Source organism: Carcharodon carcharias, chromosome 21 (assembly GCF_017639515.1).
Source record: "Carcharodon carcharias isolate sCarCar2 chromosome 21, sCarCar2.pri, whole genome shotgun sequence".
Classification (NCBI taxonomy): Eukaryota; Metazoa; Chordata; class Chondrichthyes; order Lamniformes; family Lamnidae; genus Carcharodon; species Carcharodon carcharias.
Genome location: NC_054487.1, coordinates 28,734,847 through 28,755,405, shown reverse-complemented (window position 1 = coordinate 28,755,405; position 20,559 = coordinate 28,734,847). Strand labels below are relative to the sequence as shown.

The following is a 20,559-nucleotide window of genomic DNA, read 5'->3' as shown; positions in this document are numbered from 1 at the left end:
CCCTTGTTCAGCCATCCAGCCACTGAGCTTAGTGCTGGCTGCATGCTACTATTACGTTAACAAATAGACAGTATGAAATTTGAGCGCTGCCTGCATTGGAAAGAATGGGCATGAATCAATCATTACACCCATTTTTAAGGCCTATTGAATGTTGTCCTGAAACTAAATTGGCCTGACTTTCCTGAGGAATGGAAATTAGTGGAATGTGATGGCAGTACAGAAGAACATTGTGTTTATGTTTGACATCAGTGCTGTGATCCTTGATTTTGTCTCTAGGCCTTATTTGAAATCTTGGATATTACATGAACAAGCATTAAGGGCTCCTGTTGCGAACAGGTAGGGTGGCCCAGGAAATAAAAACAGAGTTTCAAGCCTTAAAATGTTGTGCTGGAAGAGCCTTGGAAAAACATAAGGAGGAATACATGAGTCTGGTTGAACATTTTTGGAAACTACAAGAAAATATTCTGGAGTGCTCCTGTGAAATTATTTACGTCAAGAGATAGATTTACAATTGGCAGTGCCAATGAGAAAGAAGTTGGAAAGCAGTATCAAATGATTCAGGTTGCCAGGAAAGAAAGAGGGTTACACATGGACATCCTACTTTGATGATAATGTCATTGAGCAGAGTTACAGGAAGGGGATTTTTTTCCCTATCATGGATCTTGAAGGAAAAACAGAAAATGCTGGAAAAACTCAGCAAGGCTAACAGCATCTGTGGAGAGAAAAAAAAAGTCAATATTTCGAGTCCTTATGACTCTTCTTCAGAGCTTTGTTAGACCTGCTCAGTTTTTCCAGCATTTTCTGCTTTTGTTTCAGATTTCCAGCATCCATAGTACTTTGCTTTTATTGTATGGATCTTGAAGGCACTGGCTTGCAGGTGATGTCAAGAGGTGGTTGCGACCTTCAGCAGCACCAACTACACCAACATCCTGGTAAGGACATGGCGGCAGTACCAAAGAAAAGTTTAATCCCCTCGCTAGGCAGAGAAAAATAAATGTGAATATTTACATAGAAGTAACATTGTTTGCCCTACAGTTACCCAGAGTGAATCATTGTTTGTTGTAATATTTTGTATGTATGGTACAGTCGCTTTCTTACTTAGGCAACATCCACTGGTCACAGGCCACAGAAACTTCATAAGTCAATGCAAATATGTTATCTTTCTGTCCCATCCAATCCTGATCAATCTGTTTGAAAATGCTAATGTTCAGGATTTTCCTGTGCAGATCATAGTGAGATGATCCAGGCCATAAGTAGACACGACCATTACTGTATGTGTGACTTTTTGTTTATCCATCTTTAGATCTTCACAAGAACCACACAGCAAACAGAGGCCAGGTCCTTCCTCCAAGGCATCAGTGGTTGATCTGGGACTCAATTACGATTTCAAAAGCTGGTGGGACAAGAATTGGTCTTTGAAGTGCAGATTTTTGGATGAAAAGTTAGTGTGGGGGAACAATTTTCAGGTACAAGCTCTTGTGTTTGGCCTCCTCCTAAAACGTGCATTTGGAAGACAATGCGGGTGCGCGTCTGACATGCTCGAGTGTGAAATAGCGCGTGATGATGGCGGGTAAGCATCCTGACATCATCGCACACTCACGCGATATTTCGCTTGGTGGGCGCGTGCGAGAGTCGGCAGCACCATCACCACAATTAAGAGGCCTATTAAGGCCGTTAATGTTGCAATTACCAGGAATTTTTCATTGCCTGTCCAACGTTACGGTTGGTGGGCGGGCGAATCAGCTAGGCGGCCCTTGCCTTTTTGAGGAAACCTCATCCAAGGAGGTTTCCGAAATGAATCAAAAAAAGGATAAAATTGTTTGGACAGAATTTACAGCATCCGTATGTTTGGGTGACTCATTCTGATGCATGGACCTTTTTTTCAGCATTTTAAAATCTATATTTATGGCTTTTGGATTCTTCAGATCTCTGAGGGAGCTCTCTGCCTGCAGGGAGCTTTCTGTGATCGCTTTCTCATGCCTGCGCTGACTTCAGTGCTTGCCCTCCTCCTGCACCCCCCCCACCCTGGCAGCGCTGAGCATTTCAGTGCACCTTTCACACTGGCCAGCCAGCATGAAATCGTGGTTGGGGGCTGATCGTGGGTGGCAGCCCATTTCCCGGCCATTCCTGGGCCCACCAGCTGCGCCCACACATCAAACTCAAAATTGTGCCCCAAGTGTCCAGGACACCTGTCTGAAGCAGGCATTAAGCCTGTGAATATGATATTGAGGGTTCAGGGATCACTCTCCCAAGTTTAGAGTAGACCAGAAGAAGCATGTGGTAGCATGTTCTGTTTAGTTTTACTGGGTCTACAGCAGCCTAACCATTGGTCCTTAAAGGAACCACTGGAGGCTAGTGTCAATTTGTTTTTTTACTTATTTTTATAGGAAGCCCATTGAAGTGGTCCTCCTAGCTCCACAACAACAGTATGGGCCACTGCTGGTTTGGGATCATTCCCCTTCCTTGCACCCCCACCCTGGGCTTAACCTGCAGGCATTATTCCTGCTCATTCTCCTCTTCATTTTTATATATTTGCCCCAGGAATGTGACACCACTGGTAAACCAATATTTATTGTTCATCCTTTGTTGTCCCCAGAGCATTAAGAATCAATTACATAGTATGGAATTGAATTCTCAGATAAGCCAGAGCAGGTAGGGGTGGCTCCTTCACATATCACATGTAAAGAATGATTCGAAAGGGCACCTCTTCCTTCACTTTATGCAGTGACCTCCAACAAATAGCAGAAGAAAATACTCAATCAAAAATGCCTCTTACTAAGTTTGCCTTAATAAATTTGCAACCTCTTTACCTTTCCACAATGCAGACCCCCCTTTTTATGGATTAGTTTTTGAACAAAAAAATAGTGTTGGGGGATCAATTTCCAGGTGCAGCCTCTTGTGCCCGAGTGCCCCAAGCATGTGGCTGGATCTATGTCTACAAATTGGAGTGCTGTTTCCTTTGATGTCATACATGCAACAAAAAGTTTAGACTTGCATCAGTGTGCTTGCCTGAGGTACAGTATTATAGAGGTTCTCATGAATCTGGCAGCAAGTTTGTGGAGCGCACTCTTGGAGCAGTGACCCAACATTCAAGGTCTCTTACCATACTTTTAACTGTACTTCTTCTGTGCGTGCTACCAGGGTACTAGTAATATCAGCCCAAATATCCATTAATAAATATATGAGCTGCAAATTGGAATCTAATCAAAGGTTTGGATGATTTGTACAAAGGATAATGAATGCTTAGGAATCAGGTATAGCTGGAATAAATTCAAGGGGACTTAATTTTTTTTATCCTGTATATAACTAGGTAATGGATATTTAGGAGTGAGTTAACTGGAATATTATCAAAGAGTTTAGATAGCTTATACACAGAACAGTAGATACCCAGGAATGAATTGCCAACCAAGAGTGGTATGTACACTCAATAATATATGCTTTGTTTCCAAGTCTCTTCTAATGTTGTTCACTAACCAACTACAGGAAATGTGTCAATCAGCTTGAGTGTCTCTCTAACTGTGATATTTTTCTTTCCCTGTAGGGAAATTTCTCACCTATACACATCAATCCTACTAAATTTAGAACTCATCTTGCAGAGAAAGTATTGCACATTCTACCAATGCTTAGCACAATGTATTGGTGCACCAATGTTTTCAACTTTAGAGCTGTCCGCACGAGTCATCATAACCAAGAATTGATTATGAGCAATTAAAAAAATCTATTTATTTGTCAGTAGTCAGATTATTAGTACTACAGTAGAAAGATGACTGTCCAAGAAGAGGTGAGATCATTAAATCTGATCCACTGCTGAGCCCCTTGATTACATTCATGCCGTATCTGACTCTCAAACGTTCATTTTCCGACATACAATCATCCAAGTGGGATTGAAATTGAGGATCAGCATTAATTGCAAAAATTCAAAATTACTTCTTGCTCAAAGAATTCACAGGGAAGACACAAACAACATGATTTCCCCAGCTCCCACCCCCAAACTTCCACCGCAAAAAAAATTACAAAGGCAAAATTCAGGACTTTGTCATAAAACAGATGCAAGTCTTAAACAAGTGGAAAGGTCTTAAAACAAATAAATTTTCAGTTTAAATGCTATTTAACTCAGATTGTTAAGAGAGGCTAGGGAGAAATCTATGAGGCAATGACAATCATTATGAGGAGTCAATCATACAGGAAAGCTACCAATAAAAGTGGAAACAAATTATGTGCTGCCTGTTAAAAAGAATAAAACAAAATACAGACCCGTTAGTCTTATTTTAATTCCATTTAAAATAAAGATATTCAGGAATACACTTTAAGATTATCTGTGCAACTATCTAACTGATAGCAATCAACAGAAATTTAGAAGGGAAGTTCACACTTGACAAGTTCTTTAAGTTCTGAGGAAGTGGCACCCCAAATTGACAATTGAAAACCCTTCAACATTGTATAATTAAATTTCCAAGTTATTTGATAAAATTCTCTGTGAAAGGCTACTAGTCAAGCTCAAGACTGTGAGATAAAGTTGGGAATCAATGAAAATTTGGCTGAAGTGTTGATAACAATATGTGGCTTGTTGGAGGAGAAATGGCAGAGAGGCAGAGACAGTGTGTGTGGCTGGAGAGAGTTGGTGGGGGAAGCAGTGGGAGGACTGATTGGGGTGCCCCCAGGCTCAGTGTTGGGACTGCAACTGTTTCCAATTTACTCCAGTGTCTTGGGCGAGGATTTTGAGGTCATCAGTTGTTGTGGTGGGCAGGCCTTGGTACAGCTGGGAAACAGTTGGACCCCGACCACGATTTCACACTGGTGGGCTAATTTAAGGCCCGCCCAGCATGAAATGCAGCTCTGCAATGGTCAGGAAGGGCTGAGCAGGGTGAGGACCTGTCGGCCACTGGGTCCAATGGCGACCCAGCGGCTGGTTTAAAAATGGCCCAGGCAGCCCCTGGAAGCCTGCCATGGAAGTCTCCTCTGCATTCCCAAACTGAAGTTATGGAGTTGAGTGCAGCTGCACACAGCAGGCAGGATGGGAGGGCAGATGGGGACTCAGCCCCCTGCTTTTCTGACGAATGCCTCGCCAGCCTCCTGGAGGAGGTGGCAGCAATGGTGAGCAGCCGGGATGTGGTGCAGTGATGAAAGCAGTTCAATGACCTGATGCGCTTAGGAGGGGTGAGTACCGTGTTGGCATGGGTCAGTGTGCAGAAGTGTTAAGGTGTGGCCACCCGCAAACCCCCCCCCTCCCACCCCTGACCCCTGTGGACCTCAGAGGTGTCTGAGTGCCAACTGTCAGTGATGCTGGAGCTGGCCAAAGGGGTGAACTCTGGCTGCTTGCATTGAATGCCTTGAAGCTTGAGGGCCAGGACTTGGATGTGCCCCGCAAGGTGCTCTTAAGATGGGGTTGACTCAGCTGCAATGGCGCTGCAAGTAGAGAGTGGACTAATCCTATCAGGAGTAAACAAGCCATAACCAGGCAGAGAGGCTACATACAGGTGGAGGGCCGCCCAACCTCCTGCTGCTCACATGCCGAGTGTGGCAAGGCGGGGGTGCCAGACAAAGGTAAGAGTGCAGTGCACAAAGGGTAGTGCAACCTTTATAATGTCGCCTCTTCATTGATGGGAGTCTCGAACCTGGAGTCCCCATTGATCATTGAAAGACTATGGCACCATGATGCAGATCTCCACTGTCTCACCAGGGTGCCTGGCGTGCACAGTGACAGTGTGGTGACTCTAACTAATGACATGTTCTTGTTCTCCCTTAGATTCGCCAGCAGGTGTTTGTTCTGTGGACCCCAAAGGGCCACCCCTGATGCCGGAGGATAACTGAACTTTTGTTGCACCTGCGTCACACCCGCCCTCTGAAGCAGACAACAGCGCTGATACCAGCACCTTGGTGGGCATTAGATCAGCGGCTAGTATCTCGATGCACAGCGGTGAGGGCACTTCACACTCACTTGAGGTGTAGGCGGAGGCAGGGAGTGTCCAGGATGCCTGCAGTCAGAAGACTGCTGAGGACAAGGACGATGCTCAGTCAAAGGCTGATGGTGAGCCTTTGGAGTCGTCCATTAAGCAGCAGATGCTGGGTGTCCAGCGAGGTGTGTGAGAGAATCTGACAGAGATCCATGAGGGTCTGCCATGGTCTCCGTTGCGGAGGAGTCCATGTGGAGCATGAACAATGCATTGACCCTCATGGCCGAGCGCACCACCACCTCCATTGAGAGAGTGGCGATTCTCATGGAAAGGCAGCTCCAGGGACAGAATCAGGGGTTCCTGGGGCTGTGCTTGGACCTGCAAGTCATCACGCAGGCAATGACCTCAGATGGCCAGTGCCAGTGTGGGGGATGGATGAGGCACTGAGTATCCCAGCTATGTGCCCATTCATCAATGGTGAGCAGGGAGGCCCAGACCGACCTCATGTTGGTGCATGACCAGCCTGTCATTTCTGTGGGCTCCTCTCAGAGCGCTCTAGATGATGGCAGCAGCTCCTCTGCCTCTCCACCAATGACTGTCGCATCTGATGAAGCTGCGATGACTGGGGAGATGCCAGCTGTGGCACTGGCTGCTCCCTCCCGGGCAGGGCCACCACAGGCGCCACTGGCTAGAGGGTGACTGCCAAGGTCATCAAGACCACAAGGCACTAGAGTCAGCAGGCCTGTGACAGTAAGGGGGATACCAAGACGTAACACTCTCAAGCATAATTTAAAGGCACCATGAGCATGAAGGACAATTAATAGGTGATTTTATGTTCCTTTATGTTTGCTTTATCTATATTAGTTTAGGAATGAGGACCATAGACGGTTATGTAAATAGTTTGGTATTGTCAAAATGAGATAATGTTTGTTTCTGTTGTCATGACCTGAGGATGCTTCACTTTTTTATGTTATTAGTGCAGGATACGCCAATATGTAATGCTGGACCTAAGTAGCTCTGAACTTTATTCCACAGGCACTGAGTGTTCTTTGGGTTCAAATGAAAGGGTCCTTCCAGACATCTGGGATGGAGGTGGCAGCCCTGGCATCTGGTTAAAACTGATCTTTGGTAGCTGAAGGAGCGTTGGGTCAAGGCATCCTAAGTGTCGCTGTTTCCCTGGAGGTTACCGAGGTCTGCCTCCATGCCCTCAGTGTTCTCCTCACCGTGCTCCTCTTCTGACTCACTAATGGACTCATCACCTGTGGCCTGTGCAGCTGTGTCAAGATCCTCTTCCCCCAGTGGGTCCCCACTTGCCAGTGCCAGATTGTGGAGAGTGCAATATGCAACCACAATCAGTGACACCCGCTCTGGGGGGTATTGCTGTGCACCCCCCGAACGGTTCAGGCATCGGAAGCGCATCTTGAGAAGACCTATGGTCCTCTCTACCACCACTCGTGCTGGCATGACTCCTGTTGTACCGCTACTCCGCCTCTGTTCTTGGGTGGTGGAGAGGTGTCATGAGCCACCTTTTCAACGAATAGGCCTTGTTGCCCAGCAGCCATCCATCCAGTCAGGCTGGGGCATTGAAGAGTCTTGACATGTGGGAGTGCCTCAGTTTACGCGTCATGGGAGTTGTCAGGGTACCTTGCACAGACTTGCAAAATCTGCTTCCTGTGGTCACACACTATCTGCACGTTCATGGAGTGGAATCCCTTCCTGTTGACGAAGGCACCCAGCTGACCCGCTGGCACCTTGATGTCCACACATGTGCAGTCAATGGCACCCTGGACACAGGGGAACCTAGCAATCGCTGCAAAGCCTCTGGCTCGTTCATCTATACGGTAAAGAATAAAGGTCAGTATCCACCTGAACAGAGCTCCTGTCACCAGCTTGACGCAACTGTGGACAGCTGATTGAGAGACCCCACACGGATCACCCACGGAGCCCTGGAAAAAGCCGGAAGCATAGAAGTTGAGGGCCGCTGTGACCTTCAAAGACAGTGGCATAGGGTGTCCATCCACATAGTCAGAGCTGATCTCAGGCCCATTCATCTGACAAATGGAGGTCATGCTCTTCCTTGAGAGCCTTCGACATTGCACCTCAGACATATTAAGGTAGCTGCATCGCCACCTGTAAACCCTGGCAGCAGAATAGTGGTGTCTTCTGTGGTCCCTTCAGCCTTGGACTACCTGATGGCCCTGTGCCCCTTGTGTCTGCACCTCTCCTCCCACCGGCCGTTCCCTGGAAGCTGCACAGGGACAACTGGCCTCCTCTCCCTTCTGCCCCTCTCCTTCTCAGAGGAGGTGCCACCAGCAGAGACCACACTCCCCATTACCATGTTGATGAAAGGCTCTCTGATACCTGGATGGGTCCACACTGCCTGATCCTCTGGGGTCCTTAGAGACACTGTCCTGAAACGAAGCCTGGAAATGCTAAGAATGAAGCCACAAACAGAGGTGAAGCTGCCAAGTACCAATAAGTCACCAGCAACAAACTATGTACCAATCTCCTCACTAGTCACACTGGCAATGCTTCTGACCCCTTTTAACCCGTCCATGGATGAGGTTTATAAAAACGTCGGCAGGGTGCCTTCCTGTTTAGCCCATGTGACGAGTGCAAAATCGCACGGGCAATGAAAAACCATCAATTGGACTGTTAATGGCCTTAAGTGGCTTGTTAATTAATGGCGGGCGCGGCTCCGACACCCGCTTGCGCCCACTGAGCGAAATATCACGTGAGTACGCAATGACGTCGGGACGCTCCCCTGACATCATCACCCGCTATTTTATGCTCGATCGGGTCGGGCACGCGCCCACCCCTCGGACTTAAAATCCTGCCCTTGGTTTTGGAAGCTCATTGCAAATTAGTCTAATTTGCGGGCAGGGATCAAAGTAGGATGGGCAATTAAATTGAAGAAAGCCCCTGTAAATTTGAGAATCAGCGAGATAAAATGGGTTGGAATTGGTATCATTATCTAAGGCACTTGTCATTTCTATTTTGGGGAAAGTATGGTGCAAGTGATTCACGCTGTGAAATTACTTCTTGGGGCGACTGTTTTCATGTCGATCATGGGTAAAGTACAGTGCGCTTTCTACAATCTGCAGCTTCCCAACCATAGCCCCATGATATAGTGAAAGAGTTCTTGAAATATTTATTAGTAATTTATTATTCATAATTTGCTGCTGTATTTAAAAAAGAAAGAAATTAGTTGAAATCCCTGCAGAACAATCAAAATCTATTCTTAACTATCCATTGGCCTTGACACTCCCAATCCACCACTATGCTCGCTGCAGCACATTCTAAGTGCTTGGCTAAGCACTAAGCATACTCTGGTGTAATTTCACTACTGGATGGTTGCAACGATTTAACTTAAACTGTTTGTTACCAATATTGCCATTGCAGCAAATTTTGAGGCAAATGTGAAGCAAGCAAAAGAATTGGTACTACCTGCGTGGCTTATATATTATCTGCCACTTATCAGTTTAAACCTGATGTTATGTAAATCTGTTGACATCTGCTGCTTCCTTGTTGGAGGACTTATGAATACAGCTGAAGTCAAAAGAGTTGCTAACTTCATCAACAAGGTCATTGGTGAAGCAGCTGAAGATGGTTGCAGGACACCACACTAGCAAAACCAGCAATGATATCCTGAAGCTCCACTGACTTCCTGTGTGTCAGATATGACTCTAACAACTGGCAGGTTTTCTTAGTTACTTCCATTGACCTCCATTTTCCAAGAGCTCTCAGATCCTCTGCTCGCTCAAACGCTGCCTTAATACCAAAGGCAGCAATTCTCACTTTTTCTCAAGCAAAAAGCTCTTGCTTCCATGTCTGAATCAAGGCTGATTGAGGTGTAGAGGCAAATGCTTCTGATGCACTGCAAACTAAGCTTTTCCAAAAAGTAGAACATTGCCATTAAGAGTCTTATGATCCCTTAAAATTATGTTGCTGCTATTGATGGCAGCACCATCTTCAGTTGCACAAGTAAGATAGCTTTTCTATCACTGCATGAGTGGAAAATGAAAAGTTTCATAGCCTCTTTCAGAAGCATAATGCTGGCGCTATTCTTCATTTCTTCCTGGCCACTCCACATATGCATGTCAGCAATGTGGTTTTCCACTTGTTTATATCGATCTGCTGTAGCAACTTGTAAAGGTTACAAACCCAGAAATAAAAGGTAAGATTGTGTATGAGCAGCTCTTTGTCTATTGATGCTATGTAGGGCCACAATTCTGCATTACAAAGGGGTCAAAAAACAACTGTACTCCGTCAATATACCAAGCAATCTGAATTGACCAAAGACTAAGTTATGCAAGGCACGTCTGGCTGTTCTCTTGCCACTGAAATGACAACGGACCTCAACAGAGTTTACATTATTGTGCTGTTGCCTGTTTGGTTTTGCAAACAAATTTTGAAAGCATTTAACAAGTAGTTTTCCATGAAAACAGTGCCTCCTTTAGATCTATACAATTTAGGTTTGATGGTTTTATACAGAATGGGACACATAGCAGAGATATCTGCTTCTGAAACATATATCATACTTATGACAAGTTTTAGAAAAAATTGTACATACGTGAATAAGTTGCTCAGGAGCCATTTCAGAGCAGCAAGAACATTGTAGAAAGGCTAAAAAAAAACAAAAAAGAAATTAGACTGCTACTAAAAAACTCCTCTGTCCATAAAATTGTCTTAGATGTAAATCTACAGTGGATGGATTTAGGAGATTGTACCAACAGAAATTAATTAATTATGAAGTCACAATTCTGAAAGAAGGCTTCTTCAATTGTTTTATGTGGGGAGTATTCAAGACTGAATCTGAAACCAAATGAAATAATAAAGTAAATTATTTTTCCCAGTAGAGAAGATGTGCTCATTGTAACTCCCAATTCTCCAACATGGGCTTCCTTCAATTGCAGTTCCTCCTGGGAGTGCAAGAACACTGAATTTATTCTAATAACTGGTTTAGAAACCTTCAAAACACAACATGCCTGTCAGGAATGAGTGAATTTGTAAAATCTAATTTAATCCAGGAAAACAGTCTTCAGTTGATAGCAATTGAATGGACCTTATTAAGCCATCCACAATGGCTGCAAATCATTTATGCTGACCTCTACTTCACAGTGCTCTTGACACTTTTTAAACATTCATTTATGGGATATGGGCTTCGCTGGCTAGGAGAACATTTATTGCCCATCTCTAATTGCCCTTGATGGTGGTGAGTTCCCCAAAAAAGTACATAAGGGCAATTCATCCACCATTTGCAATGTGTATTAGTATTACAATAAATATTCCCTGGCAAGGGAGCCTATGAGCCTAGGTCATAGTCTCAGGATAAAGTTAGGACTAAGATGAGAAAAAATTTCTTCACTCAGATGGAATATGAGTTTTGCTGAAAAGGTTTAGTGGCAAAGTAAGTTGTGAGGAGAATGTAAAGGGACTGTAAAGAGATTTAGTGATTGGGAACAAAGGTGGCAAATGGAGTGTAATTTGGGGCAAGGTGAAGTCATTTCCTTTGGTAGGAAGAATGGAGAAGGTAAGAGAATACAAATGTTAGGGTCAGAGGGATTGGATGTCCTTGTACAGGAAGTTGTAACATGCATGTGGAGCAACTAATTAGGAAGGCAAAAATTATGTTAGCCTTTATCATTGGGAGATTGCAAGATAACAGTAAGGAAATCTTGCTACAATTATGTAGGGCTTTGGTGAGACTATACCTGGAGTACTGTCTATAGGTTTGGTCTGTTTAATGAAGGAAGGATATACTTCCCTTGCAGAGGGGTGAAACAGAGGTTCACTAAATTGATTCCTGGGATGAGGGGGCTGTTTTATGAGGGGAGATTGAGTAGAACAGGAGTTTAGAAGAATGAGAAGTGGTCTCACTGAAATGTATAAAATTCTTCGAGGGCTTGAAAGAGTGGAGCTGAGAGGTTATTGCACCGGCTAGAGAGTCTAGAACTGAGGGTCATCATCTCAGGATAAGCTTGGCCATTAAATGAGGAGAAATTTCTTCACCTTAGAGGTTTGTGAATCTTTGCCTCAGAGGGCTGTGGATGCTCAGCCATTGAATATAGTCAAAATTGTGATTGATAGAATTTTTGGACACTAAAGAAATCAAGGGATATGGGGTTGGGGCTGGAAAATGGAGTTATGTAAAAGTTCAGCCATGGTGCTAATCAGTTGGATAAGCTTTGGAGCCTGATGGCCTATGTCTGTTCCTATTTCTCAAGCTCTTAGCAAGCTGAATACAGCATAAGAAATTGCGACCAGCGCAGATGATGTAGCATTATTCTGCATCGGTCCGAAAACTTACAATTCATAAAATCCACCTTGTTCAACCAGACTAATGATGATGTAGGTGCCTGAATTTCTTCGTAACCCAAAACATTACAGAGGTCATTACACTTAAACCAGATCATCAGTTTATTTGTTGCACGAGGTGAATTGCTCCTTCAGAGGGCCAATACAGACATGACGGGCTGAATGGCCTCCTTCTTTGCTGTAACTCACTGCAGAAAACTTAATCATAGAATCATAGAATGGTGACTGCAAGAAGGTGGACATTCAGCCTCTCATGTCAGTATTGGCCCTTTGAAGGAGCAATTCACCTAGTGCAACAAATAAACTGATTATCTGGCATAATTGTACTGGCCTTTATAAGGTTTTGGATTATGAAGCAATTTAAGAGCCTACAGCATCCACAATCTAAACAATACAGGTTGAACAAGGTGAATTGTATGAATTATAAATTTTCCGATCGATCCAGAATAATGTGGCATTATTTGCACTGGCCACAATTCTTTATGGTGTATTTCTTCCTCCTGTGGTACCATAAATTTCTGCTGCAGCGATGAAGTCCATGATCATTGCTCCTGTTTTTGATTTCACTCTGTACATCACTCCCCCACCCACATTGGACATCCTTTTTGCAGCATGGAGTAAACAGAAAATAGAATTGTTCGTGGTTGAGTGAGTAGGTGTTTATATTGCTACCCTAATTCTGATGGACCAGCAGAGGGATTGCAGTGATTCTTGGTAAATGAGGGATAACTTTTCATGTTCAGTTGCTGCATTTTCATTGGCTACTGGTGACACACAAGCTATACAAACCTAATTAATACAGCAGCACAGTTAAGAGTTTTAAATTAAGCACAGCAATGTCATTGTGGGGTAGATACTCACACTGAGCATGGGCTGTGATCCACTGTGGTGATTGGTAGGCTCTTTGCACATAGCTTGGTAATCATAAAGTTTCACCCTAAGATTAGAAATAAGAACAGGCTTATTTAGTAACATAAGTTCAAAACAAAAAAAAGTTACTAATTTTGTTGAAGCTTGCAGAGAAACCTGGAACGTTATAGTGGAGACTTGCAAAACACCACTGTGATAATTGTCTAGGTAGAACTGCTTACAGTCTGCTGATAATGGAATAAAAACAGAAAATGCTGGAAACACTCAGCAGGTCAGAAGTTTCTGTGGAGAGAGAACGGGTAGAATCTTCCCAGTCCTGCAGAGGTGGGGTTGGAGACTACTTGCTGCTGCAAGGCAGGTAGCCACTGCCGTCTTGAACCCGCCTCCGGCAAGGTCACTTGGAGGCAAGAACGCTTTGGGGAGCCGACCTCATGCGCTATCTTCAAATTTTACTCCCAGTCCCGCTTCCAACCACATCCCTGCGGCCAGGGAGCCATCAATGCTGTTCATCAATTCAGCCATCATGGAACTGCAGAGATCAGGGATCACAGCCGTGGCCACAAGCACTCCTGCTGCCAGGTGTCTGCCTTCAGCTACCTTTTGGGCTTCAGGAAGACAATGGCGGCAGTAATTTGCCCTCAATTAGTTCCTAAAGTGGCATTATTGACTACTTGCTGCTTCAAGGCAGGTAGCTGCTGCTGCGTTGACTCAGGCACTGGCATGTTCGCTTGGGGGTGGGAATGCTTAGGAGAGCCAACCCTCCATAAAGGTGGCCTGACAGCTGTGGCCATTCTTTATTTTTAAATTTAGAGAGCACCTCCATCTTGAGATGTCCTCACTGTCCCTTCCTTGCATCAGCAATGCCCATCTTTCCTTGGTGGAGTTGCTGGCTGTTCACAGCCTTGGGCCCACTGTTTGGTCCCTTCACCTCAGGAACCAGTCCACTGTCCTTAATTGAATGTGGGCCTCTTACCTGGCTGCATTCCGGAAGATCATGATACCATGACACCAGCCAACAGAATTGGGGTTGGGACACACTTTTGGTCCTGACACCGGAAAAATTTTAGAGCTGGTAGGATTCCACCCAAGGTTTCAGGTCAATGGTTATCTCTGTTTCTCTCTCCACAAATGTTGCCTGGTCTGCTGAGTATTTCCAGGACTGGAATTTTATGGCCCCTCATGGCAGGGAGGGGGCTGTAAAACGCAGCGAGCCATTCTAAACTCCCTTGACTTTGGCGGGAACGTAAAATCCTGCTGCCATAAAATTCCACCCCAGCAGTTTCCGTTTTTATTTCAGATTTCTAGCACCTAAATTATTTTGCCTTTGCATTGCTGATGGTGAAGTCTGTTTAGGCAAGACTAGTGACAGATTTTAGTGTAACCTGTCAGACTACACTCACAGCAGAGCACAATGAAACCTGCCAGGGAGGCAGATATCATCAAAGTCTGTCTAGATTAATCTTGTGTTAGACTATTGCACCATCTGTTTGATACTCTCAAAAGGCACCATTCTGTCTGTAATTGCTTTCCCACAACAAATCACTTCCTCCTCTTTAGGATATGGAGGAAATGTTAATACAAAGAAAGGCAAGTAATCAGCCAAAATAAAATAACTTAAAAAAAGCTGCTCACTTCTGTTAACATTGATCACAAACATTTCGGGGAAATAGAAGATGGGTGAATTTTGTGCAGTGCTCCCTTCTTTGGATAATTCAGCCAGTTCCTTCAATTGAACACATGCTTTAAAAGTGCCACAACATTCACACACCAACCCTTGATGGAGACAAGTATCTAATAGTTGCTTCAGTCTAGAAAAAAAAATCACAACTGTTCACTCAGCATCCTGCTGCAGCTGTTGGCTTTTTAAAGGCTGCCCAGTTGATTTCTAGGCTCCCTGGCAAACTGCTCCCATGTTACACAAGAATTCTGCGAATGAACAATCAAAGGTAATGCAAATGAGCTGGCTCTACAGATCTCAGTGAGATTAACACTTGACTATGCAGAGGATTAGCAATTGCAAGTTCCAGTTTAGGAGTGCAAAACCGATACCATTGACCATGTAGAATTTTGTGACTAGTGTGTTAAAATGTAGATGAAGATAGCATCATTTTAACTTGGAGGAAAAATATGATGAAATGGCCACAATTTCTTGCCCTCTTACCAATTTTATGGTGGAACTAGCATGAGGACAAGATATGTGTGGGTGAACTCTAAATACATACAGATGACAGAAATATTTCATCCAGTATATTTTCTGTCATGTGGGTCATAGCAAATTGGATGATGGGGATGTTGCTTCATCCCTAGTGTCTGACAATGCTATGGCAGTATAAGGGAGAATTAATTTGTAAAACTGTGACACCTACATTAGATTGCTGAGTGATTTGATCTTCCTGTAGAATCAAAATGTTATAAAACTATTTTTCCATTTTGCTCAGCTTGGAGGTCCCAGAAATACAATACAATGGCTGCCCCCCCCTAGAATGAATAAAGAGTCTACAATGATAGTTTAAAGTAAAAAACCTGCAGCAGTAAGAGTTTTAGAGGAGCTGCATGGAGTAAAATTCCAGAAAAGACTGGAATTTTACAGCCCCTCCCCTGAGAGCAGGTTGGTGGGCAAGGTGAGGAGAGGGTGGGGGGGAGGCCGTAAAATTGGGTACCATGCTTGTGATGCTGTATTCGGTGGCTTCTCACTCCATCCCATCCCACTGCAATTTTGTCAGCAATGAAAAAGATGCTGGGCAGTCTGCTCACACGTGGGCCCATTGAGGCTCTTATGTTGGATTTTACCTGTGTGAGGGGAGGCCACGCAAATGTCCAGCCCACCAGATTTCCTGTTGGCCGGGCAAAAGGGGTGCTTCTTTTTTGAGCCTCAGTACCAATCAGATGCATCCCTCAAGGTATTCACCCTGCATTTCCCCTCCCTCCCTGCCCTGTCCACCCTGCCCTCCCAACAGTTTTGCTGGAGCCTGCCAGCATAGCCCTGGTGAGACCAGGCACTGACCTTCAAGTTGGGTCTCAATTGCAGCAAACTTTTCCCTGGGTCTTGCTGCATTTCCAGCAGTGGCCACCATCCCCAGTTACTGGGACCAGAGAGCTGCTGGCCATTTGATTGGGACATGAGGTGGGAGTTGCTCACCGATGGGGGTGAAAGTTGTAGCCGATCCGTCAGCAAGAATGCATTCAACTTAAAAAAAGTCAACATTTAAGAACAAAAGAAAAAGGTATTGCAAAGAAAGGCTGTTTGTGATGGACAATTTTCATAAATTAGCCAAAGTCTTCCCCCACAGTGGTCCACGGGATATTGAAAGCTTGACATACACAGAGAGTGACTTTTTCAATACGCTAGTCAAGAGACAGTAAATGAAGCCATTAGGCTAGATAGTGGATGGGGTGCCCGACGGCATCGGGCGTGCTCGGCGGTGTGAGTGGACAATATGGTGTGAAGGCCAGAAATCGGTTTTACAACGCCGTGAAACCATTTGCGATTGTCCACTCAGCCCGTTGATGGTAGGCCATGTTTCCTGCCATCGGACATCAGAAGCCTCGTTATAATACATCTGCATATCATTATAAGGCCAGCCCGCTGGAATCATCCTCCCCACTGAATCACCCACCCAATTCAGTGTCATTGCATACTGTTTCACAACAGCATATATAAGGCATGCACCAAGTAGGCTGCACTTTGACGGAGACTTGGAGGTGAGTGCACAGTAATGTTGTGAAGCGCTCGCCTGGCTTGCCTGTTGGACTTCAAGGTTGAGGCGTGTTAGAGAGGTAGAGCAAGGGCTGCCCTGTTGTTGAAGGTAGTGCACAAGCACATGTGGGGTGGCAGGGGAGGGAAGGAGTTACACACTAGGGAAACCTTGTATAAAGTGAAATAAAAATAGCAAATGCTGGGAAAACTCAGTAGGTCTGACAGCATCTGTGGAGAGAGAAACAGCTTTAACATTTCGAATCCTTTTGGCCCTTCTTTAGCTCTGAGGCTTGTGATATCCCACAGAGGTCATCTGTGGAACACTGAAAGGAGCCACTGGCATAAAAATTGAGCACCACGGTTACTTGGCAGTGGATGCCTTCCATGTCCCAGCTGAGGCTCTTCTTCATCTCTGAAGAAGAGTGATATGACTTGAAACGTGGGCCAAGATTTTCCAGCCCCACCACAGTGTGTCTCATGCCTGGTGGATGCGGCGAGCTATGTAAATCTCCATTCAGTTTGGCAGGACTGTAATATCCTGCTGGGTGGGAGGGGCCATAAAATCCTGGCCTTAAACTCTGTTTTTCTCTCTCCACAGATGCTGTCAGACCTGCTGAGTTTTTCCAGCATTTGCTTTTTTTATTTCAGATTTCCAGCATCTGCAGTATTTTGCTTTTATCTTACATAAAGTGAGCATTCCACTGCAGGTGAGCCTGCTCAGAGGCAGCCACAATGACATGTGTGGAGTTGGGCCTCTAACTTATCTGCCCACTCAAGCAACGCAGAGGCATCAAAGTACAACCAAGTGCTTCACAGCTTTTCAGCCCTGGGGCACTGACTGCAAACTAATGGACATTTTAGTGGACTGCAGAACAGATGGACGACTGGGCACGTAATACAATTCCTTGAGAAAGCTGGCCATGGAGCAGTCACTGGTGGAGGCGCTCACAGCCCCTTGCAATGTTATCATCCCGGTTTGGAGCAGTCTCCCCGATGGTTCAAGCTAACAGTGCAGGCTTGCAGTGTGGGTTAGGAGAATGCCTGCGTCTGAGCTGAGAGCACAGCGTGCAGTCCATTGGGCAAAGCTGTTGCCAATCGATCAGGTGGAGTGGGACGGAGCTGGGTGGGGTTTTGGGCAGTCATGCAGCGCACTAAACTCTAGTCATCCAAGTGGTGGTCAGCACTCTCTGGGTTGCGATAAGGGGCCTTCAGACTTAACCAAGAGAGGTTCTTAGAACATCCAGACTAACCCACAAGTCTCCCTCTTTCGTCCTGCAGGAGGAGTACATCAGAGCATGGAGACTGGTGAACTAGCTGTATGCCTCATGGCACACAGAGAATGAAGATGACAGAGAAGGCATAATGGAGGCACGTGGCTGCATAGAGGTAGGAGCAGTGCCCTCTGGAAGAAGGGACGGCTGGGGCTCCCACACATGCCACTGAACAGCCACAGTGAGCCACCACTGGTCAGTACCTAATTAGACGCAGGGTCTATGGACATTGTCTTTCATTCCTGCTGATGACTGAGAACCAGGGTCGCCGAAGACTGCGCATGTCTATGGAATTGGTCAGTCACAGCTGTCAGCAACTGCAGGATTTGGTGCCACCTGGACATGGAGGGCATCCACTGTCTTTGGCCGTGAAAGTGACTGTGGCACTAAATTTCTGTGCCAGTGGCTCCTTTCAGGGCTCCACAGGTGACCTCTGTGGGATATCACAAGCCTCCACCCACAAATGCATTCATGAGGTCACGGATGCCAACTTCACAAGGGCACACAGCTTTGTGCATCGCGCCCGGACTGGGACAGCCAGGATGCAAGAGCGATTGGATTTGCGCTGATCTCGGGTTTCCCACAGGTGCAGAGAGCGATCAACTGTACTCATGTGGCACTCAGATCACCGTTGCAACAAGCAGTCAACTATGTCAACTGCAAGGGATTTCATTCGCTAAATGTGCAGCTGGTGTGCAACCACCACAAACCTATCCTGCAGGTCTGCGCACGGTTTCCAGGGAGTGTCCATGACTCCTACATTCTCATTTGGTCATAGATCCCTGGGGTTCACAGAGGCTGCAGGGATGGTTCCTCAGGAACAAGGGCTACCCACAGAGGACATGGCTACTGACACCCATGCAGCGGCCTCAGGCTTCAGCAGAGCGAAGGAATAATGGGACTCATGCAGCAATTTTCCCCTTGGTGGAGTAAACCATCGGGATAATGAAAATGAGGTTCCGGTGCCTGGAGAGGTCTGGTGGAGCCCTGCAATTTAGTCCACAGGGGGTGTCTTGCATGATTGTTGCCTGCTGCACCCTTTACAATCTGGCACTGCAGCAGGGAGAGGAGCTGGCTGAGGAGGAGATGCAGGAGCTGGAGCTCTCCTTTGATGAGGAGGATGTGATGGAGATGAAGGTGAGGAGGTCCTTGAAGGCAGCTATGATGACGATGAGGCCCTTGCACTGGCCAGAGGAGGCTGGTTCATTTGGGAGGCCCTCATTGCGCCTGAATTGTGGAGGTTGATGATGACATGCAGTGAGGAGACACCATAAGATCCTTCAATTGAATCTATGAACATTTGACTCCAGTCTGGCTAATGGCAGCGCACATCCCCTCTGTGATTAGGCTCCTGTAATGCAGATGCAGCGGAGGCCCTAATAGTCACTTGATTGCAGAAGGATGATGACAACATGCAGTGAGGACATTCCACAGATCTTCACACAACCTTTGAGAATATCTGACTCCTGTTTGGCCGAGGGCAGCTCACTTGCGCTCTGTGATCAGGGTCATATCAGGGAGATGCAGCCATGAAACTTTAATAGCACATGATCCTTTGTCCGCCTTTATCACCTGTCCCCTTCAGGAGCACAGCATCACTGGTCACAGATGCTGATGAGATGCAGGGGCAGCCCCACCTTAAAGGTGCTGAGAGCACGCAGAGAGAATGATGGAACTCTGTCCACTACATTCTGACAGCAATGACAAGCACCATCCAGGTGCAGGCATCAGTAATGTTTCCAGGGAGGCCAGACCATCACTTTGGTCTGAAAGCTGCACAAAGCACAGGGAAGAGGTTCTGGACTGAGAAACCTGCCTTTATCTTGTGCAGGAACCAAGGTTTCACATCTGAGTGACACAAACACTGCTCAACGGAATGAGGAGCTATAGGCAGGGAGACATTCTTGAGAGTTTATTTACAATAGTGAACATTATGAAGCAGTGATTAACACATGTGCCCAGGCTGTGCAACTACACCTTCTTAATGCTTGGCCTAAATAGCCAAGTGGTTATGGTACTGGGTTTGTAACCCCAAGATCAAGAATTCAAATCTCACAATGGCAAAGTATGAAACAACGTAACTTCATCTGAATAGGAACAGATGGAAAACGTGTTTGTACTCGAAAGAGTTACACCTTCTTAACACTTGGCCTAAATAGCCAAGTGGTTATGGTACTGGGTTTGTAACCTCAAGATCAAGAGTTCAAATCTCACAATGGCAAAGTATGAAACAATGTAACTTCATCTGAATAGGAACAGATGGAAAAATGTGTTTGTACTCGAAAGAGTTACACCTTCTTAACTGAATTAGGGGCTGTGCCTGATTTATCCCAATTTTGTTGATTTGGTTTTCATTTAAAAGATTATCAAGGGTTCAAATCTCACAATGGCAAACAATGTAACTTCATCTGAAAAACAGATGGAAACGTGTTTGTACTCGAAAGAGTTACACCTTCTTAACATTCCTAACCCTGCTGCTACATCTTGGTGCTCCCCACACATCCACAGT

At 45.5% G+C, this 20,559-nt stretch overlaps 1 protein-coding gene across 1 annotated transcript in view; it reads right to left on the bottom strand.

Annotated features, from left to right (window-relative positions):
• Nucleotides 1–20,559, bottom strand: part of cacna2d4a (calcium channel, voltage-dependent, alpha 2/delta subunit 4a) — a 709,103-nt gene that overhangs the window by 94,931 nt on the left and 593,613 nt on the right. Inside the window, exons 35-36 of the mRNA XM_041215640.1 lie at nt 13,074–13,149; nt 10,468–10,520 (exon numbers count right to left, since the gene is read on the bottom strand). Of these exons, the coding sequence (XP_041071574.1) occupies nt 10,468–10,520; nt 13,074–13,149 (129 nt within the window). The remainder of the gene's footprint in view (nt 1–10,467; nt 10,521–13,073; nt 13,150–20,559) is intronic.